The 13,345-nt window shown below is 31.6% G+C and overlaps 1 protein-coding gene and 1 long non-coding RNA gene across 2 annotated transcripts; one reads left to right on the forward strand and one right to left on the reverse strand.

Moving 5' to 3' along the window:
- Positions 1-3: 3 nt before the first annotated feature.
- Positions 4-8,003, forward strand: LOC143063000 (putative malate dehydrogenase 1B). The gene is made up of 6 exons (XM_076234879.1): positions 4-143; positions 1,605-1,717; positions 3,122-4,217; positions 4,691-4,821; positions 5,441-5,597; positions 7,717-8,003. Exons 1-6 carry the CDS (start codon positions 122-124, stop codon positions 7,785-7,787), a joined length of 1,590 nt encoding a protein of 529 aa, XP_076090994.1. The 5' UTR covers positions 4-121; the 3' UTR covers positions 7,788-8,003.
- Positions 8,004-10,145: 2,142 nt separating this feature from the next.
- LOC143063002 (uncharacterized) lies at positions 10,146-12,474 on the reverse strand. Its single transcript, XR_012974910.1, has 2 exons — positions 10,698-12,474; positions 10,146-10,359 (listed from the first exon to the last, which is right to left on the reverse strand). It is a non-coding gene; the product is annotated as an uncharacterized LOC143063002 (long non-coding RNA).
- Positions 12,475-13,345: the final 871 nt, after the last annotated feature.

Raw genomic sequence — 13,345 nt, forward strand, 5'->3', positions numbered from 1 at the left:
GCTTTCTTTGTCAGCGTACGAAAAGGTCCAAAACAACCGAATGAATCCGAAAGTAGGTTCTTTTCGTAAAGATTGACGAACAAATAAAATTCCGAAGAATCACCTGGCAACCATAAACAAGATGGCGAAGATCGTAATTGCAGGTAATGTTAATAAATAAATACTCATTTTATCAATAAAATAGATATAATAATAGGTCGCAAAACAATTGAAAAGGTGGATATTCATTAGCGAAGAGATGTGGACTACATTTTTTAGTCATAAATGGTCCGAGAACACAATTATTTCGTAGTGCATTTCTTTTAGAACATAAATGAAAATAAAAAAAAATACCACCTGCGCTTTCTCAAAGAAATTTTTACAGTGCGTTGTACTACTGTTGGGACAAATTATATCAAAATTATAGAAAACTTCATCGGCTCTAACTCAAAATATGGACAATTCTATGTTTAGGGCGTCTTGAAATCTTTTGACAGCTTCCGAAGTGCTAATTTTTAACCTTTTTCAGCTGGACCAAATCACTACTTTCCTTTAAAATTCTGGACCCAAATTTTTTGACAGTGTAATTTCACACCCCTACTTGCAATTTGAGGCATTAAACATGGAGAAATAAATTTGGAAGGGGTATAAAAATTAATGGCAAGTAACCCACTGTCAACACTAGGGACTATATTCGTGAACAACGAAAATCAAGGGACGACAATTGTGGTCTCAGACCAAATTACACTAAAACAAAACAACACTAACCCGAAAGTCCAGGAACCACTTCAAGTCACTTCTTCTTCTTCTTCTTCTTCCGAATACGGGAGTAGACTCCTATGTAGGAGTGTAAAACTTGAGTAAAAGAAGTTGATGTATTCTCTGAGGACAGTAGAAATTACCAATACATAAATATAATATGATTTAATACACTACTAGGGTCTCTACATTGTGAATAACCGATGGAAAACAAAAATCTTAGTCTGACAGAGAAATTACTATGTCTGCAATGCCACAAACTGAATAGAACACCTTTGAATTGGTGCACTGTGCCATACCATTCCTTTGTCACACTTATAATGCTATTACATGATCACAGTTAAAGAACTGATTTTTTGGTGGCATCGTTCATGCAGATTGATATTTGGTTGACTTGTATATTTATTATTGGTGTATTAGGGGTAAAACACATGGCAATCAGCTTTCATATTGGATCGACTTTAGGCTGGATTGACTTTGGGCTTGAACGACCGGACACCGGCAATACACCTTATTGATAATCCCGGCTGACCCAGTCGCTTGAATTTTTGACAATTATTTTTCCATTGTGGCGTCAGATATTTTGTTTTATGACATCAAAATTTTACGGGAACCTGTGATATCCAGTAATGGTGGACAAATAGTGATAAGGTTTATACATGATCTACTAATAAGAGAATTTGCATGTTTTACTAAATTAGTTTAACTCACAAATTCAAAACAAACATGACAAATGCTGTTTCTTGCTGAAAAAGATATTTATGCTTCCAACAGAATTTGAACAAAGTAAACATGGTAAAAAAAATAGTTAGACAGTACAAATAGTAGCAATGTTATATTTAGTTTATTGCGTTTTTTTTTGGTAGGAAAATCTAAGTGTCCCTATTATGCAAGGGCAGAATTATTAGGAGATAAACTTGCTAGAAATCTTCCAAATTTTCAACTCCACAAGATTGTTCAACAGCCTGATGACTGGGAGGTAAATATTTATAATTTAAGTACATGTACAGACAGTACAGTACACCAGACAAAGATTTTTTCACAATATCTTGATTTATTGCATCAACACATTCTACCTGAATTTTTTTATATTTAAATAACATAATCATAAACATGTACTATTAAAATCTAAAAACCAGCATATTTTCCCTGACATTGTAATCTATCTGGTACAAGTTACTATAGTTTAAAAAAGTAGATATGTTTAAACATGATTGCCAATTAAATGAGACAACTCTTCCCAAGAGACAGAATGACACAGAAATTAAGACCTAAAGGTCACCGTATGGCCTCAAACATAGAGCAAAACTCATACCACATCTATAGCAGCTATAAAAGGCACTGAAATTAAAAATGTAGAACAATTCAAACAAGAAAACTAACAGCCCAATTAATGTACAAAAAAAGGAATAAAAACAAATATATGTAACACACCAACAAACAACAACAACTGAGTTAAAAAAAAAATAAGAAACAAAAATTTGTAAGTAATGTCATACATGTCATTGCATGTTCTAAAACATTTTGGTGATTAAATTCAAAATTATTCATTGACATATTCCACCAATCCAAGTAATGAACTTTGAACCCTACATGTACATGTATATTCAAAGATTTTCAAACAAACCAGTCTTTGAATGAATCAGACATTTTAGAAGAATTTTACAACCTGCTGATTTAACAATCTTATTTTAAATGTTCTCTCATCCGGATTAAGAAATGATAGGTCTTAAAATTTTTCTGCTTGCTTGGCAATTTGAAATCTCAAGCCAAGATAACTTTTGGTGAAAATGATAGCAAATTACAGATATAGTTCCCCTTAATTGTTAACTTTTAATGCATTTCTATCAAATTTTATCTTTAATTTTTTAAGATTTAAAGATTTTAAGTACCAGAACAGGAAAATGAAACGCATTCCTATTGACTCTGCACCACTTTAAATTTTGACCTTAAATTAAATTATGTATGCTTGAGCTGGATTTTGTATGTCATTTTGTGTGTCTATTAAATACAGATAGTGCATAAGACCCTCATGTGTTGTTAAACACCGCTAGAAGTAGTTAGATTGCACTCAAGTATAAAACTTGTGCAAATGTGAAATATAATTTTTTGTTAGAAGAACATCTGCACTGTGAGCCACAAGTCTGATGCCAAGACTAGAAATGTTTTATACTGACCAGAAAAATAAATTTCGTATTTTACATGGGAAAAGTAGTTGGAATTTTTTTTAAATTTTTGATACAGACTGATTGTAATATTGTCAACACTATTCACTCCAGATGACTTCAGACATCTGAATTGATTGAAATAGCTGTATACATGTATATATGGAAGGTCATTAACACTGTTGATTTTCTGTATTATATTTAATTATTGTTTTTAGAATTGGTTGAAAAATACATGCAATGAAAGAGGATGGCAACATATGAAGTCACCAATAGTGTGGAGGGAATTGGTTGATCGAGGTGGCAAAGGTGTTTTGATTGGTGGAGCCAATGAATTTCAGGAATATGCATTTGGTTACTATGGTATCCAATCAGATCAAGTTAGTAATGATATGAATTTGATTTCGAAAGAAAATAAACAATATAAAATTGATATTGTGAAAGAGGAAGCAGAATTTAAAGCCAGAAGCAGTCCCATACATGTGTGTATCACATGTGCAACAAGTCCAGTATGTTATGCAATTATAAATTCAATTGGTCAAGGAGATGTATTTGGCAAACATACAGAAATAGCTCTTCATTTACTAGATACAAATGATAAACTGGAAGAGTTAGAAGGTTTAAAAATGGAAGCAGAGGATCTTGCACATGGTTTACTCAGAGAAGTTTCTGTAACTTCAGACACTAAGGATGCTTTTAAGAATTGTAGTGCAATTGTATTGTTAGACGACCTCATACAGAATCCAGAAGAAGACAAGTCAGCATGGATCAAAAGGAATTCTTCACATTTTAGTGCTTATGCCAAAGTTATAAATGATGCAGCTTTAAAAAATGTTAAAGTTCTTCTGACAGGAAATGGACCGGTCAATATGAACACTTATATGATGATTCAGAATGCTCCAAATGTTCCAAGACAAAATTTTGTTGGCCTGTCCAGAAGAATTGAAAACAATGCAAAAGCTGTTGTTGCAGAAAGGTTAAAGGTCAACACAAGTGGTGTTGTTGACTTGATAGTTTGGGGGAATGTGAATGGGGAACATTATGTGGACTTAGCAAGAAGTCGTGTCCATGGATATGATGGCGCCATCTGGGGACCACCAAGCTTTTCACTCCCTGCTCCTGAAATGGTATGGGACAAACCTTGGATGGAGAAAGACTACATTGAGCTGGTCAAAACAAGACATGAAAAAATGACAGAAAATCTTAAACATACACCATCTATGTCAGCTGGTGGTGCAATCACTAGTATGCTGGAACATTGGTGGAATGGGTCTCCTGCTGGACAAATGTTCTCACTGGCTGTTTGTTCTGAAGGTTTGTATTAAAACTCCTGCATATGATTAAAATAAAGATAAAAAGATATATTATGATTGTCAATATGACAACTATCCATCACCAAATTACTACATACAGAATTTTACTGGAATTAGCAAATTTGATGAAAAAATGCAATTTGTTTGTGGAAATATTGAATTTGTTTGATTGTATTCTGTTTATCTTAGTTATTGTTATATTTTTTTTACATTGATTGAATCAAAATTTAAACTTTTGGTATATAAGGGGAAGTAACTCACAAAATATAAATGAATGCACTGCATATATGTATATACTTTCTGGTTTACTAAGAAGAAAAAGAAAGGGACAGTGTACGAATTACAGGAATATGATTTATCATTAAATATAAAACTAATGCAAAATGCTGGAAAATATATTAAGAAAATGTAGATATATATAAGAAAAATGTATGTAATTGTATTGAATATTAACAATTTTATGTATGCAATTAGGTTGGTATAATATTCCTGATGGCATGGTATTCTCGTTCCCTGTCACAATGGTTTCTAAAGGATATTGGAATGTTGTGCAAGATATTGAGCTGTCTGAAGAAATGAAGACCGCAATAAGTGCTACACTGCAGGTAAAGAAATTTGAAAATTATCTCCCCTGTTTTATAGGATATTCAGTCTGATTCAATTCTTTACTTTTTTTAATTTGAGTTTTGCCACCTTAGCTATTCAAAAATGAAACACATCACCAGTAGAGCAATTATTTTACATCTGATTTATAAATAAAAAAACAACATTTATAGAAAAGATTATTATACATCTTAAACTGTGTTTTATGTTATGTGGAAAACTGATTATTTGAGTGAATTTTTTACAAACAGATGGAGTGCAAACCTCAGGTCCCCTTCGACTTCTGGTAGAGGACTTAAAATACAAATAAAACACATCTCGAGGTCATCATGCAATCATAAACATTACAGAGATGTCAATATATATACAATGTACATGTCTCTTACATTTTGTAGGTGGATAGTTTTCTCATTGGCAATCATACCACATATTCTTGTTTTTATATAATTATGTTGTATATCAGATGTCAAGCAATAAATTGGTCTAAGTCTAGACAAGTTGTGAAACATGTATATTTGAAAATCTTAGTAGATAAAGAGAATAAGCCTGTATGTGCACTAACCATCTACAATATAACACTATTATGTATGAATGGATCTTATTATCTTCCCTGTTTTATAGGATATTCAATCTGAGAAGGATGTCTTATTTCCTCCTCCAACTCCCCCTCCTACAGAATCTAAAGTGACAATTATAGATCCTAAAGATGAAGAAGAACAACAGGAAAAGTCAGAAAAGACAGAAAGTAGTGAGGGAGAAAAACAGGATGATTCTGAAGGTATTATTTATAGAATATTATATGGCATTTAATGTTTCAGCGAAAGTCGGAAAGAATCTACTGTAGACTCACAAATCATGTCCACAAGTTATGCTAGATAATTTGAGAATTGGCATACTATATGACATGGAAAATTACATGTTTTAAATTAACATATTACCCCTATCTGGTGGAGGGGAATTGGTTACCATTACACTTACATATAACCCTGAAACTTTCAAAGAGTGTTCCTTTAAAGCTTTAAATATTTTGTTTTTATTTTCTAAAGAAATTCATGGAAGATAAAATTAAATATAGTGGTTGCTTTTTATTTTAACTTTTGTAAAAATTATAATTAAGGTACCAGTAAAAAGTGTTTTTTATTGGTGGTCAGCTTTCTAGGGTCTTAAAAATTTGCATTCCATGCTTTTAATTCTTGAACAGGTCTATGTAAAACCTTGTTAATGGCAGGTGTAAGTTATATTATCTACTCAAGCAATGAATTTCAAAATGGTAAATATATGTTCATTTAAATTTATTTCCCCCTGTATCCTGAAATGGTCAGCTTTGAGGAGTAAATAAGACAAAAATGCATGTATTATTCTGTTTGTTTACCATTTTCATGTTAAACAAATCAAATATAAATTATAGTAATTATGTTTCACAGGATCGACCAATGTTAAATCCAAGCGGTAGGTAAATACAAGGTGTTGTTAAAATTATCTGCATGTTTCATGATGTGTTTAACCAGAAGGTGTTCTTAACTTACTATAATTTCTTAATACACATACTTAAACAAGTTAATATTCAATAGTGGTTGTCAAGAAAATAAATGTTTATCTAAAAAAATAATTCAGTGTGAGAAATAAAGTTTATTTAAAATGTATACATGTATGTGGTGGAAAACCTTTTTAAAGGATGGTTGAAAAAAATGAATTACAGAACTTGGTTAATATTGGTTTTCAAACATGGAATCTGTTATTTTGAATTTTGTAGTTGTTTGTTACCATTATTTAATGATAGATGTTTAAAATATGTCTTTTGAAACTATAAAATTTTGTAATAGAGAAAATAATGTTACTCCGTTGTGGTATTATTTATTGGTATTATTTTATTAAAAAGAATACCTGTAAATAACTATATTGCAGTTAAAAGGAGTAGGGCCAATAAGGCCCTTATTTGGCCCAAAAATTACTGTAAATTAAAAAGTTATCATACATATTTTTAAATTACTGTAAAATATCTAAGATACAAGGTATTCAGAAAAACAAAACAATTTTGGACGTCGAACAAGTTACCATGGCAACAAATCATGACTTAATTTGCATAATTTGTAAAATTTCGTGATTTTCTTTGTTTTTCGTCAAATTTTTAAGTATATTTTCGATTGAAAAAGTATGTACGCACCCAAGAAACAACTTTATATTTGGTGATATTTTGTTAATAGTTATAATAAAGCATCTGTTAAATTATTTTGTTGTTTCTTGGCTGCGCACGATGTTTCCACAACACAAATAAAGATAGAAAACTGCATAAATTCTGTCTTTTTCATCGTTTTTGTCAAAAAAATACATATTATGACGTAATTTTGACGTCATCACATAAAAATCTTAATGTTTTTCATTGATTTTTCTTGATCCTATGCATTTCTAAACATTATGTGCCAATTTGAAAAAGTTATTAAAAATTTTATTTTCTTGGGCCGCAACCAGGCCTTAATGCCCCTTCTCCTTTGATAAATGACCAAAATTTGGGAATTATTTTTAATTATGAATATAACTTCAATCCTCATGGAAAGCTCTAATCCCTTGCCTGGCGTTGGTTATATTTACTGTACCTTGCCTGGCGTTGGTTATATTTACTGAATCTTGCCTGGCGTTGACTTTATTTACTGTGTTTTCATGGATACTTGATTTCACGATTTTTGTAAAAGTCTATTTTAACATAGGCAATTTGTGTTTCTTCAAACATTTAAATTCAGGGTTCACCTTTACCCAAGAAATCAACAAAAAATTGGTATGCAACAAATAATAATGAGTCCACAGTATGTATGGCCTTGAGCATCACTGAAGAGACATTAATTGTTTAAATGTGCATCTGGCAATAAAATTGATTTTTATGATATTTTTTCTATTTCCAGGAGAGAAAACTGATCCAAAGCTAGACACCATTGAGGAAGAAAAGACAGGATCAACAACAGAATCAACTTAAATTTGTCATAATGAACAATAAAACAAAGAATTCTATTGGTTGCCTAAGTCATGTGATATATCACAATCATACAATTTTATGGTATCAAGAAATGAATTTTCTTACGTGGAGAGATTGAAAAACATTTACACTGACTGTGATATTTATTTTATTTCTCATTTCACAATGTATGTCTTATCTATTGAAATGTACAAACAATAAAATATAAATCCATGATGACTTTTATGATTTTACTGAACAACTTCTCAACAACAAATATGTGCCACCTCCATTTATTTCTTTGGAGTAAACATTCTATTGCATATTACTTTTTTCAAAGTGATTGAAATGAATAAAAAATTTTGACATGTTTCTAAAGTTTGATATATAGCTGTTTTTAAGATAATGGAGAAAACTTTTTATCCCTAAATTCGATTTTTAGCCATGTCATGCATGTTGGTTGACAGGCTAGGTCCTGGAGACGATTGTAGCAAAGTTTGTTTAAATTTAGCCCATTAGTTTTAAACTTTTATGAGGAACCATGAAAATGAGTAAAGGCCAACGGACATGTTAGTCAGGAGACTAACTCAGTTGTTTACTGCTGTCCTTTGTTTGTTGTTTTAAGCATACATCATGCTCCTTTTTTTTTTTAAGTCTTTCAAATTGTTTTACATTTATTTCCTGCCATTTGAATGTATCTTTATATTTTGGGTTTCGCTCATTGTTAAAAGCTATACACTTACAGATAGTGGTTTACATCCTTTTCCATTGGTATCTGGATTATAGTTGTCTCATTGGCTAACACATCATATCTCCTAATCTGTTTATATATATATGCCAAACTGTAGAACCTAAGCGATATGTGTACAAAACAAGAAATTGCCAGTCCTCCTTCCTTCTAAAATATTAAGCTTTATGCTAGTAGTTTACACTAGCGCTGGAATAGCATTTCTTTGTCTCAAATTTTAGATCTGCATCAGTTGTTGCTGGAGCGTCAAATACCTGTCAATCACACAATCTCTACATTGTCATTCTTGATATTGGGGGGAATTGATGTGCTGTTCAAGGTTTCATTCCTACTTTCTACCAATTTTTTATATTCAGATGGCATATGAGGAGATGAAATCTCAAATAGGAGTGCACCTACTTGCTCTATGGTGAATTGCTTAGCTTGTACACCTTACAATCATTCCATATCCCAAATATAGTTGATATCTGAGAAACTACCTAATCTAAAATAAACATTGACCAATAAACCATGAAAATCAGACTGACATGACATGTACACCTTGAAATTATAATTCCATATCCAAAATATAGTTGATATCTGAGAAACTACCAAATCTAAGCTAAACATTGACCAATAAACCATGAAAATCAGACTGACATGACATGTACACCTTGAAATTATAATTCCATATCCAAAATATAGTTGATATCTTAAAAACTACCTAATCTAAGCTAAACAATGACCAATAAACCATGAAAATCAGGCTGACATGTACCCCTTAAAATTATAATTCTATATCCCAAATATAGTTGACCTATTACAAATACATGTAGTATCTAAGAAACAAAACCTAATTATGAAAACTAAACATTAAACAATGAAACATGACAATGAAGTTAGAAAGGTCAGACGATCCAGGCCCGACAGACATGGTACAGCCTTAAATCATTCAGAGGAGTACATTGTACTAAGATAACATCCAGTGGCAAAGTTAGTGCATATTCAGGAGACCATGATAATGTGATATAAATATTTACTCTTCTTTGTACTAAACTTTCACGCTGTGCTGGATTTTGAACATGCTAGTTAACAAGATAAAAGTCTGTAGACATGTTACCAGACACATTATTCTGATTCAGAGTCAAGCAGTCTTTTCTGTTCCTCTACAATGTTGTATGATTATTGGAGAGGCTGCAAATACCAATTATCAAGTCTTTGGTTTGACCTTGCCAGGGTTCAAACCACCAACTTGCTCTATGACAAACATGCTTTCAAAAATGATTGTAAAAAGAAGCTACATGCTTAATGGATTCGAAGCATGAAATATTGAAAAACATGTAGCTCTGACCAGGTAAGTACATGGCACCAACAATTTATCTTTTGTGTGGGTGAAAGTGGTTTTTTTTTTCCAAAGACTTTTTTTTTTTTATATTATTAAATAAAAAATCATTTTATTCAATAACATACAACAACTAGAGTTTTTAGAAAGTCAGCACCATATTCATTCCCCTCCTAATCATTAATGAATTGGATGAGCAATAATATATTATTTTTTCTTTTTCCATATGAAACTAAAAAAAAATTCAAGGTTGGCTGCTTATAAACCAAATATGTTTCACACACCTTAAAGTCATCAAATAAAATCAAAATAGTGTTTTAGATAAATTTAATTCAGATTTAAAAGTCAACATTTTATTATTAAATATAAAACATGTTTGCACAATAATAACATAAACATGATTAAGTCATACATTTGACAATTTGTGATGCAATGAAAACAATAACTATTATTATGCATTACTTTGCATTCAAATATAAACCAAGCATACAATAGAAGCTTGCAGAAGCATTTGTCTGATAGACCTGGTTAGATCAATTATCTGATAGACCTGGTTAGATCAATTATCTGATAGACCTGGTTAGATCAATTATCTGATAGACCTGGTTAGATCAATAATCTGATAGACCTGGTTAGATCAATTATCTGATAGACCTGGTTAGATCAATTATCTGATAGACCTGGTTAGATCAATTATCTGATAGACCTGGTTAGATCAATTATCTGATAGACCTGGTTAGATCAATTATCTGATAGACCTGGTTAGATCAATTATCTGATAGACCTGGTTAGATCAATTATCTGATAGACCTGGTTAGATCAATTATCTGATAGACCTGGTTAGATCAATAATCTGATAGACCTGGTTAGATCAATAATTGATCTCAAAATGAAGAACATAATTATAAATAAAAACAAACAAAAATATTCTGCATTTTATCAGATTTTAATACAAAAGAATCAATATGTGCAAACTTGTCTGCAACATGTGTGTTTTTGATTTGATAAAAAAAACATACCAGACAAATTTTGATTTGAAAAAACCCATGTTAAAAGCCATACATAAAACTGTTGGTTTTCCTGTTTTAATGGTTTTACACTAGTAATTTTGGGACCCTCTATAGCTTTTTGTTCGGTGTGAGCCAAGGCTCCTTGTTGAAGGCTGTACATTGACATATAATGGTTTATTTTTATAAATTGTTATTTGGATGGAGAGTTGTCTCATTGGCACTCACACCACATCTTCCTATATCTATTGTTTCCTACACAACAGAAAATTAATAATCTTGATATCCCAAGCATAAAATCTTAAGATTTAAATTTGTCACTACATGTATTTTAAAGTAAGGATATAGACCTCACGATTGGTAATATGTCATTATTTCTGCCTATACCTAGAAACAAACAAGTGAAACTGCGAGCTACTGCTCACTGATGATACCCCCGCCGCAAGTGGATAATATTAATAGTGTAAAAATATGCAAGTGTTCGGTAAACAGGAAGTTGTCGAGTGATGAATCTGAAAAGGCATCACACGGTATAGCTGACTTATATAAATCCTGAAACCAAATTTCAGAAATCCTTGTATTGTAGTTCCTGAGAAAAATGTGACGAAAATTTTCAACTTGGCTATCATGTGTAAAATCAGACAAGTGTTCGGTAAACAGGAAGTTGTCAAGTGATGAATCTGAAAACGCATCACACGGTATGGCTGACATATATAAATGTTGATACCAAATTACAGAAAGGGTGGATGTGTAGTTCCTGAGAAAAATGTGACGAAAGTTTCATGGGACGGACTGACTGACGGACTGACTGACTGACGGACGGACGGACTGACAGACAGAGGTAAAACAGTATACCCCCCCTTTTTTAAAGCGGGGGTATAAATATACATATTGATCTTTTTACAATGTATGCCCAATGCTTTCAGATTTTAGGTATATCATTTAAAGTGTAATAAATCATTAGATATATGTTTAGAAAGACTAAAGCTATTTTTGATATATATTTCATTTATTATACAAAATAATCTAGACATGTATGTGATTTTTCACAGGTATCATCAAGAAGATATCATATGGGCCAAAGAGCCTGTTTTAAATCCAAATTTAACAGCTTACTTTATGCAGTATATAGGTTTTGCTTGCTGAGGTTCGTCCAGTCACCTGTATTTGATCACATTTTTGACCTTTTGTCTATATGGATAGTTGTCTCATTCGCAATCATACCACATATCTATATTCTGTTTTTTTTACTTTCTTTCTTTATGTACTAGCAAGTACTAGCGCATGTGTTGATGAATGAAAAAGATTAAAATAGATATTCATAAATACAGCATGATTGAAGATGTTTGTATAACCTTATCAATATAATAATATATGTGTCTCCCTTTGAACCACTGATCTTAACTTGCTTAAAACTATAGCACTTAATGATGATAACAAACATTTAATGGATATTTCATAATAAGATAAAAACATTAGAACAGCAATCAAATTTACTGTACTGTATATTGCTGAGCATTGCTGCGTAGTTAGGTCAATTTTTCCTTTTCACCTGCCTCATAATTTTACTATTCGTAAATAAACCACATGCATAGCACGACCCAGTGTATAGGAATACCTTGTGATAAATAATCAATGCAGAGCTCCAGATAAGAATTCACAAATTGGGTTTTTAACCCACCATTTTCAAATATAATTGAGTGATAAAGTTTTTTAATTGCATGATCAATTCCAATTCACCCCTCATGTTAATATCAAATTGGGTTTTTCACCACCAAGCTCCTTAATGTATTGGGTTTTTCATCCACACAATATTGAATATTTAGGCAATAGCAACCCCAGATTTTTTTCATCTTAAATATGTTTCTTTCTTTGTTTAGCTGTTTTATTTGGTTTAGGGTTAGGGTTATTTGCTAGCTGTTTTATTTGGTTTATTCACTGAGGAGCAATTGTAGGTTTAATTTGTGTTCCGTTTCAAACCTTCTGCCAGTTTTGTATTTTCTCATATAAACTGTAAAAAAACGGATATGTGTATTCACAGGCACTCGTCTTATACCTCTATATAATAAATTCTGAGACCAGTGCCTGTGTGTGTATTCATTAATTAACAGTAAAATGAAGAAAAAAAATAGTATATAAACTCTAATTATACTTGAATGGTTTTGTTTTATTCCAATTTTCACAAATCTGGGTTTAGTTGTCTTTTATTAGAACTTTTGGTTTCTGATGCTTTATCATGTCATAATTGATTTGGCCTTTCACTTTTTCCAACTGATTTCGTTTTTGAGGAAACCCTGTTTTTATTAGCAATGTTCTCGTTAAGGTACGCACACACGCCCGTGTGTTCGATGGACGCTTCCTAAAAACACTGGCTGAGTCTTGTTATCATCATAACTTTCCCTCAGCTTTTCAAAAGAAGCAGAAAACATGCTTCTATTCAATATTTTTACCGGACATTCACTTTCGTTTTAATTTCAATGTATGTTTTGATAAATCCCGAGCA

Source organism: Mytilus galloprovincialis, chromosome 2 (assembly GCF_965363235.1).
Source record: "Mytilus galloprovincialis chromosome 2, xbMytGall1.hap1.1, whole genome shotgun sequence".
Lineage (NCBI taxonomy): Eukaryota > Metazoa > Mollusca > Bivalvia > Mytilida > Mytilidae > Mytilus > Mytilus galloprovincialis.

Coding starts and splice junctions, on each gene's coding strand:
- LOC143063000 (XM_076234879.1), top strand. CDS start 122: ATGGCGAAGATCGTAATTGCAG. Junction 1,718..3,121: donor AACAGCCTGATGACTGGGAG/GTAAATATTTAT, acceptor TATTGTTTTTAG/AATTGGTTGAAAAATACATG. Junction 5,598..7,716: donor AAAACAGGATGATTCTGAAG/GTATTATTTATA, acceptor TTCTATTTCCAG/GAGAGAAAACTGATCCAAAG.